This window comes from Equus caballus, chromosome 20 (assembly GCF_041296265.1).
Source record: "Equus caballus isolate H_3958 breed thoroughbred chromosome 20, TB-T2T, whole genome shotgun sequence".
NCBI classification, from domain to species: Eukaryota; Metazoa; Chordata; class Mammalia; order Perissodactyla; family Equidae; genus Equus; species Equus caballus.
In genome coordinates, this window is record NC_091703.1 from 36,327,071 (window position 1) to 36,339,578 (window position 12,508).

General features: G+C 45.5%; 1 protein-coding gene and 1 long non-coding RNA gene across 6 annotated transcripts in view; one reads left to right on the forward strand and one right to left on the reverse strand.

The window, feature by feature from the left end:
* Positions 1 to 209: 209 nt before the first annotated feature.
* On the reverse strand, positions 210 to 9,752 carry LOC100060320 (MHC class II DQ-beta chain). Of its 3 annotated transcripts, none has more exons than XM_070245395.1 (8): positions 9,600 to 9,752; positions 9,265 to 9,339; positions 7,869 to 8,274; positions 6,107 to 6,376; positions 2,295 to 2,576; positions 1,707 to 1,817; positions 1,192 to 1,215; positions 210 to 582 (listed from the first exon to the last, which is right to left on the reverse strand). In XM_070245395.1, exons 3-8 carry the CDS (start codon positions 7,975 to 7,977, stop codon positions 569 to 571), a joined length of 810 nt encoding a protein of 269 aa, XP_070101496.1. In that variant the 5' UTR covers positions 7,978 to 8,274; positions 9,265 to 9,339; positions 9,600 to 9,752; the 3' UTR covers positions 210 to 568. The 3 variants fall into 3 exon arrangements, with proteins under 3 accessions (XP_070101496.1, XP_070101498.1, XP_070101497.1); XM_070245397.1 differs by having other exon boundaries at positions 9,475 to 9,728; XM_070245396.1 differs by lacking the exon at positions 9,265 to 9,339 and having other exon boundaries at positions 9,600 to 9,735.
* Positions 8,192 to 12,508, forward strand: part of LOC138919637 (uncharacterized) — a 36,551-nt gene continuing 32,234 nt past the window's right edge. The window contains exon 1 of one of the 3 annotated variants that reach the window (XR_011430007.1): positions 8,192 to 8,770. This is a non-coding gene — a long non-coding RNA (uncharacterized lncRNA). The remainder of the gene's footprint in view (positions 8,771 to 12,508) is intronic. The other 2 variants (XR_011430005.1, XR_011430006.1) reach the window with 2 other exon arrangements.

The window sequence follows — 12,508 nt, forward strand, 5'->3', positions numbered from 1 at the left end:
GCTTAGTATCAATTGTAAGGCCATTGCACTGAACGTTAATACTAAAGAGCCATGAAGGATGTGATACCGAATTGATTTTCCATCTCCTCTGCTCACACTTACGCGGCACCCGAAGATCCCTCTAGTTTCTCTTCAAGGAACAAAATATGTTCCTTTGATTCTGTAGTGGTTTACTGCCTCCACTCAGTTAAGAAAGCTCAGAGTACAGATAACTCATAATCATGTTTAATTATGATAAAAGCTCTATAGTCAGGTAAATGGCTTCAATGTGCTTCTCTTGAACATTCTGTGAGAGAAGAATGGATCAGAAGAAACCCTTGGGAACCAAGTAGACGCTGCTGGAAGCAACTGCACAGGCAGAGCTCTGGGCTCACTGCAGGAAGTAGTGTTGCAGTCAGATCCTCAGGGCAGAGGTCACAGGAGGTGACCTGAAGAATGCATCAGAGTCACTGTAGGACTCTGATCTCAGAGGGGGACAGGCTGACACAGGCAGCTGGGAATTCTGAGCAAGGACAGGCAGGCATTACAGAAGAGCAAAAACCAATCCCTGTCAAAGTAACCTCAGGTGTCAGTCCAGGAGCCCTGTAAAAGAGAGAGAGAGTATGATCAGCACATGGCATCCTGCAGGACATTCCCTCTCCCCTCCTCTTGGGGCCCTGCAGCATCAGACAGAGAAAGCTGAGGTCCAAGACATATTGTCCCACAGTATCTGTGTAAAAGTGAAATCAGCTAAAGAGGACATGCTACTTCAGCTCCACAGAGATTTGTGGGAGGCGGGGGAGCAGCTGTTATCCTTTAGGGGAATATAAAGACTTCACTCTTTTTAGCAAATTAGATGATAATTCACTTTCATTCCACCACTAGTAGCTTCTTTCAGGCACTTATAAATGCACACAATCACCACCCACCAATAAGTGGCACAAACTGGGCATCATCCTGGTGTCTAACAACCAAGACATGGCTCTGACTCCAAGTTTCACAGAAAGATGCCACCAAAGCTATGGCCTGGTTCTGGGAAATAACCTCTGGAGATTCCTACAGAAACTGGGTAAAATTCTCCTCTAAGCTTGATCCCAGTAGCTGAGGACAGGCTATGAATTAAGACCATTTTGCCCAGATACACTCACCTCAAGCCAGTCCCTCTTTTACCTGACCCCACACCCCCCCACTGAATCCGAGCAGAAATAGTACCTGCTGGCGAAGGCCCACGAGGTCCTACAAAGAAAGTGATACAGAGAAAGGTCTCATTACACCAACAGCCTGTCTCTCACTCCCTCCACAGGGAAATGAGATATGCAACTTCACTGGAAATTCATTTCCTCCCTACCCATCGACCATAAGGTCTTAACTGCCCTAAGCTAAAATCCCCCAAAATGAATGAAACTGTCCCTAGAAGGAAGGTAAGCCCATGCTCTGACTCTTAAAGGAGGAAGCTTTCAGAAAACAGCCAGTTAGACAAGATGAACTGGAAGGAAGTCCTAGAACACACTCCGCCAGTCACCTCTGTGGTAGGGCAACCTTTCAACTAGTAAAATCAGGTTCCAATGTCTCCCGGCGAGGTTGTTCCATCTCCTCCCACCACCAGCCCAGCCTCCTTCTTTCAGGGTCAGGAGGAAGAGGCCTCCCTGAATATCTAGAGGCAGAGGACCCCTGAAGAGAGGGTCTCAGTCACAGCTCATCTTCCCCGTTTCCCCACAGCGCCTTACCCTTCTTGCTCCTGTGATGGATGATAAGGCCCAGACCAAGGAAGATCAGCCCCAGCACAAAGCCCCCGACGCCACTCAGCATCTTGCTCTGGGCAGATTCAGACTGCGCCTCTGGGGAGGAGAGCCTGAGTGTCAGTATTTCTTCCCCCATCCCACAGTATCTCTTTGGGCAGCCTGAAGTCCAGTCTGAGGGACAGGAGGAGGAGGCACCAGGGGAACCTAGCTCTCCATTATGACCACCCCTAGGAGAGGAAAGGACCCACCAATCCTTGGACACAGTGGGTCCAAGGTGAGAGAGGGAAGCAGATCCCTGCTCCTCAGAAACACATCTATAATCTTAGACCCCAGGATCCCAGTCACCAGCCACAATATTCAATCCTTCAGAGCTATTAGGACTGAGTTCTAGGGACACGGTGTGTAGGGTGATCTCTCTATTATCTAGAAAGACAATGAAGCTAGAGGTACTCTAGTCTCCTGCAACTTCTAGCTCAGTAATGACACCATGGATAAGGGACTGGGATGGGCCAGAGGAAGCTCTGCCCTCTGTCTTGTGGGGCCCACAGTGAAAGGAAACAAACTGCCCCTCACGCCACTCCACTGTGATGGGGCTCTGGAGGCTGGGGTGCTCCACGTGGCAGGTGTAGACATCTCCACGCTGGGGAGTCATTTCCAGCATCACGAGGATCTGGAAGGTCCAGTCCCCGTTCCTAATAAGGGGGGTGGACACAACGCCAGCTGTCTCCTCCTGGCCATTCCGGAACCACCGAACTTTGATCTGGCTTGGATAGAAATCTGTCACGGAGCAGACCAGCAGGTTGTGGTGGTTTAGAGACTCTGTCCTGGATGGGGAGATGGTCACTGTAGGTTCCACTGAGGGAAATAACAGACAGACAAAGACATAGTCAGATGTGAGACCACGCAAGTCTTCCCATGGGGAGAGTCCTTGGCACCAGAGTGGAAAGATCCCTAGACTCCAAGTCTTGGATTAGGATCTGAGCGTGGCCACTTTACTAGCTGAATAAACACATTAGTCGTTTAGTTTTCAGAGTCTCAACAAATAATAGTATTCATCCCATGGGAGTTATTCTGTTTACCAATTGATAAAAATGAACCACTTTAAAGTGATAAATTGCAATTCTATACCAGGCCACTATTCACAGAATTTTTAAAAAATGAAATTAATAAACCTGGACCTCTTTCCCCCACACCTGTTGAAGGTTAGCATCAGGATTAGCTCCACTGACTCACTCTAGGACAGTGACACTGTTTTCTATTAGTCCCAGTGCTCCTCATAGTAGAGAAAAATACAGCAGCTTTGACTCTCTCCTGCTGGCCAGGACACCATCAGCACAAGTCATGGCCCCAAGAATAGTAACATGGGCTGAGAATTAAGAATTTATAGACATTTCTATGTCCAAAAAAGTCAGAACACAGTGACTATGACATCCTTCCTATAAAGCAGTGCTTCTCAAACAGGGTACATTCCATAATTCTCAGCCTGTAATACTAAAAAATTTGAGAGCAAGAGCACTTCTTACAAGCTGCTGATCAAAAAAGCATCTCTCAGCTTTTAACCTGACCTTCGTTCAGATGCCATTCTATGGAGAACTCTCCACAAACATGTGTATTCATACATACATGAACTTCCATCTCCACATCATATATGCCACCTATATTTTATTCATTCGTTGATTCATTTATTGACTCATTGAACAAACACAAATCTGATAAGCACTGGGACTCCAAAGGTAAACAACAGATCATGGTCCCCAGCCTTACAGAACTTGAAATGTAGTAACAGAGGTTAAAAAAATGAACCTTATTTCAAAAGTGCATGATTTTGGAAGGGAAAGAAAGGGAATCTTGGGGCCAGCCCGGTGGTGCAGCAGTTAAGTGCGCAAGCACTGCTTCGGTGGCCCGGGGTTCACTGGTTCAGATCCCAGGTAAGGACATGGCACCGCCTGGCAAGACATGCTGTGGTAGGCATCCCACATATAAAGTAGAGGAAGTTGGGCATGGATGTTAGCTCAGGGCCAGTCTTCCTCAGCTAAAGAGGAGGATTGGCAGAAGTTAGCTCAGGGCTAATCCTCCTCACAAAAAAAGAAAGGAAAGAAAGAAAGAAAGGCAATCTTGAAAACAAACAGCACTGATAAACACCACATTTGCCCATGCCTTGATTCCTTTATTGTCTCAGATTGCTACTCAAGGTCAAATACAACACATCTTTCTCTACCTATTTTACACATCTTCTCCTTTACCTCTCCAGCCATTTCAGTGCATCTCCCTTATTCCCTTAGTGAGAAACTAGAATAAATATTTTATGTTTTATTTATTTGCTAGTATATTATGTCCTCTCAATTTCATTTTTTTCCTAATTTTCTTTTAACATTCAAGTTTAAGTACTAGCTGCCTACTCTACTCCATCCCCTTGCTGTTAAGAATTACTTCCTTGTTCTGAAATCAGACATTATTATCATGAATGTTCTCTATAGAAAATATTCTGAGATTATTGCAGAGGTTGGCCTGGGTTACTGAGGATGTAATGTAAACATGAAAGTGTAACTGGGACTTGCTGAGGTCAGCGGGCAGACTCTGCACCCTGATTAAAGGGCACCCAGGAGCCATCATCTGGAAGGAATCATGCTTTCAGTGTGGACTTTAAGTGTTGTTCAGGTTCACCTTCCTGGAATCTGACTGAAATCATGGTCAGCTATATGACCACACGCATTTATAAAATTTGATAATCTTAAACAGATTGGGAGTAAAAATAGAGGGCGCAAATTAAAGGGAAAAATGTGAGAAATGTTTTTATGAAAAAAGAACTGAAACAGCAAAAATATAAGTACTTGGCGGCATTACGACATGAGTCAGAAGGCAAGAGAGTGTAAAGTCAACTAAAAGTGATGTGAACGTGCATAGGTAACACTGTGGTCAGACTAGGATTAATCAGTGAATTCTCAATCCCCTGTAAGTATCATTTTTGTCACACCAACGTTGAAAATAGGCAAGAACAGACTCCTATTGCTGCTTCTGGTCTTAACAGGCTTTAATGAGGCTTTGCTTCCATTAGACTCTATATATGGTAGTAGAGAACATAATGACTGCTGTGTATTTGGGGAGGTTTCAGGACCTGGTGAATAACTGTGGACTGATCACTTTAAGTGTTTATTATGTACCAATATTAGCACATTAAAGTGGTGATGCTAATCCCTAACACATAAGGTAGTTGTGAAATTAAATGGTGAAATATAGACAGTGTTTCCTAAGGTAATTGTCTAGAAATAAGTGCTCATTAAGTGGGTGTGATTAACTTTCAAAACGTCTTCCCCTGAAGTGGATGGTGACGTTGAGGGAGGGGGTCAGAGGGGGGAGGATAGGCAGGGTCCAGGCCAAAAGAAACCTGAAACAATTTTTATTCAATAATGTAATAGTATAAATTTATTTATTCCAAAACTTCAGCTCTTTCTATTGTGCTATTCGTTGAGCTTTTCTAAGAAATTAAAATTCTGCCTTACAACATCATTCAAGTGTTGTTTCTATTTTTAGCAAATATTTTTTCCTCAGACTTTGCATTTACAAATTCTAAATTATTAGATCAAAGTTAATAAAAGTTTATTTTAAAGCATTAAGCAAAATAGTAAAGAATAATCAACAAAGTCAGTTTTTAAGGCTCTACTAACCTGTTTTCTTTTGAGGCTAAGTGGAGGGACAGCTGAGTACATTTATTCATTAATTTCTCAAAAGTTTATTGAGCTCACACTGTGTCACTCAACGTGTCGGGTACTAAATATACAGGGATAATTAAGATAGTCCCCTACCTCAAAGAGTCCAGGACTAGTGATAGCCATTTAAGGAAAAAATTAAGATGAATAATAATTTGAAAGCAAAAAGTCAAAATATAATATGTCACGACCATACAACCACGAGTGCAAGGTGCCCTGGCCCAGCTGCAGAGAAGCCCCATCGCCACCAGGCCTAGACCCTCAAGCTTCCCAGCCCCAGGAGCTCTGCACTAGGGCCAACCAGGGAGACCCCACAGCAGGGCAGCGGGCAAGGAGGAGGGAGGGCGCTCTGCACAGGGCGCTGCTCAGGCGAACGTGAGGAACCAGGAAGCGCACACCGCGGGCAGGAGGCGGGGATGCGCAGAATTAGCGGAAACAAGAGCAGACTGAGTGAGGCCGCCCTGGGAGGCCTGGCCTGCCTCTGGGGGGAACATTTCAGCGCAGCTGCCCTCGGTCCCCGTTCTGCCCTCAGCCCCGCCCCTCCGCCGCGGGACGCGCCCGCCTCCCTGTCCCCTCCGTGGGTCAGAAGCTCCGAACCCAGAGGCCGCCCCGCCCTCCCCGCGCAGAGTTGGCCGAGCCCAAGGTGGGCCCCGCGGAGGGCGGCTGGCCGGCGCTCACCTCGGCGCTGCAAGCTTGTGAGGGCCTCCAGCTGGTAGTTGTGTCTGCACAACGTGTCCACGTAGGCCCGGTACTGCTCCAGGAAGTCCTGCTGTTGGTTCCAGGCCTCGGCTCCCGGCCGCCCCAGCTCGGTCAGCGCCCGGAACTCCCCCACGTCGCTGTCAAAGCGCACGAACTCCTCCCGGTTGTAGAGCCATCTGGCCACGAGCCGGACCCGCTCCGTCCCGTTGGTGAAGTAGCACAGGCCCTTAAGCTGGTACACGAAATCCTCTGCGGGGGATCACCGCCCGTCAGTCCGGCCGCAGCCCCGCAGCCCAACGCAGCAGCCGCTGTGCCGGCCGGCGTTCTGGGTCGCGGCCGGTTGGGTCGCATAAACCTAAAGCAAGGCCGAGACCTCTGGTTCCAGCCCAACCCGGCCCTGCGCCTCCTGATTTGAACCCGGCCCTGCTCCTCCTGCTCTCCCTCCGGACCCTCCACCCCTGGCTACGGGCTTCCAGAATTGTCTTCCTATGAGGAAAGGAAAGCCCTGTTGCTAAGGGCAAGCCCTGAGACCTGAGAAGTGAGTGAAGAGGGCAGTCGGGTTTATTTTACATCAATCCCTGTACTTGGAGGAATCAGGACGTTCTCACATGAAATCCCACTTTCCATAGAATTCCTCAGAGACAAACAAGTATCCACATAAGCACAAGAGTTCAAGAGAATGACAAGAACGGTCTAGAATTAAGCTTGTCCTCGTCCTGACAAGCATGTTCTTTTGGTCCCTGGGCAAAGTGCCTCCCTTCTCAAGCCTGGGTTTACACTGAGTTTCTGCCACCCTACCCCACCCCACCAGTGTGAGGTTCGTCATTCCTGTGGGGTTAGAAGAGAGGACACCTCCCTCGTCCTAGAAAAGAACATTTTACTCATAGAAAGAGCACGGATGTTCAAATTCGATAAATTGGATTCCAATTAAACTATGCCAATTACCAGCTTGGCCAGATTACTTGACAGACTATCTATATCCTAAGTATAATTGTATAAAAGGAAGTCATAATACCTACACATGGGGCAGGGGTGGGGGGGAGTTAGGAAGATTCAGAGAGAATTTATATAAAGATACTAATCTGTGTCTGAAGTGAATGGTTTCTCAATCTGTATTTTTTTCCTTCTTCACATTCTCCTTTCTCCTAAATCTAGTACACCATTAGCTCAAGCCATAAATCTCATTCAAGTTGCTATTTGACCATAAATCAGTGAAACTTGAAGTTAAGGCTCCCTGTCTGTGGTCACCTTGTCAGCTTCACTCAAATACCAAGAATTTGCCTCTACCAGCCCTCCACTCAGTCAGGAGTGTAGAGTCCTTTTCCTCAAATAAAAGACCACAGAGACCACTGCAGCCCTACATTTCCCCAATCCAGAATCACATAGCATTTAGTCAAGACCCTGAAATGGCAAATCTTGCTGCATCTTCTTTGGAGAAATTCATACCTTCAAGAATAACCCCATGCTCACTTGGTCCTGGCACTGGTGGTAGATGCTCACTTTGTTAGCTCCTCCCCATTATAACATCCCCAGGCTTCAGCTTGTGGGATGGGGATGGTCCTCAGCTCATCATTAGAAGGTGGAAATGAGAATGTAACATAGCTCTCTTTCCCAAAGAGAGGGAAAGGGTGATTAAATACTGTATTCTGAGATCATAATAACCCCCACACCCCAGCCCAAGGGTCATTCAGAGCCTGCTCCCCAGGGTGGTGGATCTGGGGAGCAGCTGCCCTGCACTTACGTGGAGAGTCTCTGCTCTCAGCGATTGGGGTGCTCAGCACCACCAGCATCACCATCACAGCTGATGTCCAAAGGCCTCTGGGCATCTGGGGAGCCATCTTCCCAGACATAATTGAGAACGGAGGAAGAAGTAATGGTAGTCAACACAGCTTGCACCTGGTGGATCTGAGGTATCTGCTTCAGAGAATAAAGACCTGTGAGAGCTTCCATGCACAATATGATTGGAGAGTCCCTAGGAAAGGAACCAATGAGCACAGGAGCTGCAGGACCTCATCTGTCTCTGGGCAGACAGTTTTTATGAAGGTTCTCAATCCACTGTCTGTCACAGTTTCTCCATCAAACTGCACTGGATGAACATTTGAGGTGAAGATTATCTCTCAGTTGTAGAAGATCTGAAGATTGAATGCCTTAGGGGTTTAAAGAACGAGAAAAAAAAAATGATTCAAGAGTAGACATCTTTGTGATATTTATTTAAAACCTATTGTACTTGGGATTTTTTTTTTTTGTAGGGGGAAATAAATGGGGATCAAATTTCAGAGGAGAGAATATTATTGTCCCAGAGATGTTCACTCCTATTATCTTGGACACTCTGAGCAGCCTTAAGTTGTGGTGGGAGGAGCAGAGTTAGAAGGAAATGGTTTGGAGCTGCAGTTCTACCACGAATGTGCTTTATGAGAGTCAACAAATTACTGAACCTCTTTTTGCCTCTGCCTTCTCTTTGTAAAATGTGGATCATGCTTCATGCATTTTATACCTACCTCTTCACATGTACAAACATAAGTGTAACATGACTTGTTTAATGTTGCAAGATATTCCTCAGTGGCCATGTGTAACTGTTGGGAGTATCAGGTTAATATGTGGAGCAAGAAAACAAGCAAAAGACATCTACACCCAGCCCTGCAGGTAAGTGATTTTTCATTATGCGAGAATCTATTGCATTCCTGCTGTTTGATGGAAGTATTTGGAAAGTTAAGTTGACTTTTCTCTTATAAGCTCTTCAGCTGCTTAAATCCTCCCTGAGCCATGAAACAGGCTCACCTGATGTCAGCAAAGCCACAATCCACAAACAAGCACAGTGTTTGGACACAGTTGCCTTTAGTTTTGAGGGCAGAGAGCAAAAGATGTGGAGAAGCATCTCCTGGGGCTTGAGCAGTGTTATCGCGGGAGCGGATGTTGAACAGATGTATGTGCCAGTCCTCAGCATTAAATCTTGAGTAGCAGAAGTATCAATGTGTTCTTTTAAATAAAAGTGTTAATAAATTTATATTAAATTAATAAATTTAATAAATAAATATGTTTACCAGGCTCCTCTTGCCCATGACTAGGGGCAGTACTAAATGGTTATGGAGCAATTAGAACAGTGCCTGGCAAACATTGATAAAGAAGACAATAAGTACCTCCTTCTCTCTTCTCTCCATCCCTCTCTCTCTTCCCTGCGTTTTATGTTCTCCTTTTAAAATAGAGGACAGGATCTAAAAGCAGAATATAAGGAGTTTGCAAGGTAAAAAGAAATACGGAAGAAGCAACAAAAACAAGTTTCCATTAGTGGCACATGGAGACAGTGAGTTTCTCCAATATTCTGTATGAGGTGCCTAGTTCCACAGCACCTGAGACTGGGATATTTGCCACTGGGCTTCCACCAGCGGTGGTGCATCAGGATCAGGATAACTCCAGGATAAAGAGAGTTTCCACCGTGGGGTGGAAGCATAAAGGAGGAACATCAAACTCAGACCTGGAATAGGGTTGGGGTCCAGGAAGAATGATCACAGAGGGACCTTGAAGGTGCCTCAGTTCCCTCTGCTCCACCTCAGGGTCCCTCAGAATAACAGAGGCCTGTGGCCCATGCCCTCCCTCCTGTCCTAAGGGGGAAACTTCCCTCAGTTCTGTTCGGGGCTGTGCACTGGAGGCTGCGTCAGACCTGGGGATTTCCCAGCCTCAAAGGCCTCTTCACACAGACTTTTCAACTAGCAACAAAAGTGTCACCTTAGAATCTTTTTTCTGATTGGCTAAAACCTCATCTGAAAGGCTCTGGCTTGGACTTTTGCCAGCTGCTTGCCCCAACCCATTCAGCCTTCTCTACATTTTGCAGAGCTCTCTGCACTGCCTGTATCCCAGCTGCATTACTCAGGGCAGACACTACTGTTCTGACCTGAGAGGAAGGCAACCGGGACAAACATCCTGATTCCAGGCACTTCACCTGAATCACTCTGCCTGGCCTCTGTGGAGGCGGGGTACTTAGGGGACTTAGGATGAAGGCAGTGTGCCCATGTGGGTAGACAATAGGATAATAAAAGCAGTCATTGATATGAGTCAGGGTTACAGAAGGGAGACTCTCCCCAGGGGACATCCTCTGTTCCCTCAGGGTGGAGGATAAAAGTTGTGCACTTCGTCCTTGTGGAAAGTCAGGGAGAAATCATCTTCCCTGGTCAGCATGCTTTAAGATCTGTGCTTGGTCAGTGGGGTCAACTGTGAACATAGTAATCATCTTGTTACCAGAAGGGTCATCCAGGACACTATTAGGCATTCAGTTCAGGAATCAAGCAACATTCTATATTCTGAGGGGTTCTGTGGCCTCCTTAATGCCAGTAGTAATATAATTAGAAATGCTGCTGCCAGAATATTATTTCCCTTTAACAAAAATTTATCAAGCAATTATTCCTAAATTTTTCTAAATCTTTGTGAGCTACTTACATATGTCCCCTATATCAATCCTTAGGTAACCAGTTATATGAATTTTCCATGACACATATAAAGTAGGTCCTTTCTCTTTGCACAAAATTATCTTACTTTAAAAATCACATTTTAGAGAATCTGAAGAAAGAGTCTAATTAATAACAGTGAACATAGATAAGCCATTTCAGCTCTGAAAGACTTAGTTTTGCCTCATCTGTAGAAAGAATACACACTTCGCAGGACCACTGTCATGAAGGCAGATATAATTTGTAAAAGTCCTCTGTGATCTGTGGGGAGCTACCTATGCATTAGTTTTTAATATAAAAGTAGTGAGTTCGTTTGTTTAATGTCATTAACAAAGACAGAAAAGTCTTCTTGTTACTTTTGATCTCTGTTCAGATGATGGAATCACTATGGTTTCAAAACACTACCTCTTACCTTATCATTATGGAGAGAAAGAGTGGGGAGAGCACATTAGTTATATTTGATCATGGATCCACTGGATTTTCCCCCTCTGAAGTGCCATGGCTACCCCTGCACAGAGCTGCCATTTTAACCATAATTTCAGATCTCAGAACCTGATCCTCCTCTCAGTGGGCTCACAAATATGGAAACTTGAGTGCAAAACACGGAGTCTTAATAGAAACTGATGAAAGAAGAGAGTGAGTGTAGCTTTGTGAGCTACGTGGACTTTTATGGCACAGAGTCTAGGATCATATTTCACCCATCTTGACCAGATTCAGAGGAAGATGGACTGGCCACTCCTCATTGTAGCTTAAATGTCTAAAAGTGCCACAGGCTGAGTGCCCTGCATTTCTTGCCCTCATGATCAGGGGTCTCCCTATGTCTGAGCTCTGACACACTAATGTGGTTTTGTTTACTGTAGTTTGGTCTCTCTTCCGCCAAATTCAACAGATCTCAGGCAGTGGATACTGCCACTTAACAGTATTTTTTACACACCTGCAGAGGTAAGGTCTGGTTTTCAAAGATGAAAATACACGGATCCTGCCTTTCAGGAGTTCACACATTGGAGGAGAGACATATATGGGGAAAAAACAAAAAACAAAAGTTTGCAACAGCCACTACAGGGCGTGTCAAACACTGCTGCCCAAAGACGAGACTGAACAGTGTTGAAGGTTCAGGGGACTCCTAAGACTATAAATTCATAGTGGTGCCCATTGGTTCAGTTATTTTCTTTTCCCCTGGAATGGGTTGGCAGCATAGGATTGGAAGATGATTATTATTTGTGTATTAACTCATGAATAATAATTTTTCAGGATGAGGAGGATGGGGAGTTGACGGTGTAGAGGTCATGACAGAGTTGAAAAACAAGCCCTCCAGGTGCACGTCTCGGAGGAGGTGAGGGCTCAGCACAGGAAAGGCTATGTTCATTCCAGGCAAAATTGCTTACCTGAGTACAGACAGGGAGGATTAGCAGGACTGGGGCAGGAGTGGGGTGTCACTCAAAGTGTGTGGTTTGGTGTGATTAGTGGGTGTGATTTAGGTGTCCCAGTCTTTGTGAGGTTTAATGACAGCATCATTAAAAGTTGCCTTGATTTTCTTCACAGTATGACCAAAAAAAAAAAAAAATAGAGGGCATTTAAGCAGAGGAGTGCCATCACATGCGTTTTCCTTCATAAAGCCACCTTGGAAGCAGTGTGGAGGGGACTTTTCAGAGGGTCTGCAGATTACTTTATGTAACCCAAAAGAATTCAGGTTAGTTTGATGAACCCAATCCACCAAAAGCCAGTTTACTGAGGAACCAATTTGCCAAAATTATTAGTGTACCTCAAACTCATTTCTTTTTTTCTATTTCTAAAGTTTGTATCAATTCGTATTTGATGGTTTCGAAGTATATTAGAGGCCCCCTTGCCCTCCCTGGCCCCCATTCTCTTGCTCTCGGGGACTCCACTCCATCTCTCTGCCAAAAAACAGCTCCCAGTTTCCATGAAGCTTTATAATGAATGC

What these genes read in the sequence shown, in the direction of transcription:
- LOC100060320 (XM_070245395.1), bottom strand. Translation starts at nt 7,977, where the DNA reads ATGTCTGGGAAGATGGCTCCCCAGATGCCCAGAGGCCTTTGGACATCA. An exon ending in CCCCATCACAGTGGAGTGGC is followed by an intron (nt 1,818 to 2,294) that starts GTGAGGGGCAGT and finishes TCTCCTCCCCAG; the next exon opens with AGGCGCAGTCTGAATCTGCC. An exon ending in CCATCACAGGAGCAAGAAGG is followed by an intron (nt 1,216 to 1,706) that starts GTAAGGCGCTGT and finishes CTTTCTTTGTAG; the next exon opens with GACCTCGTGGGCCTTCGCCA.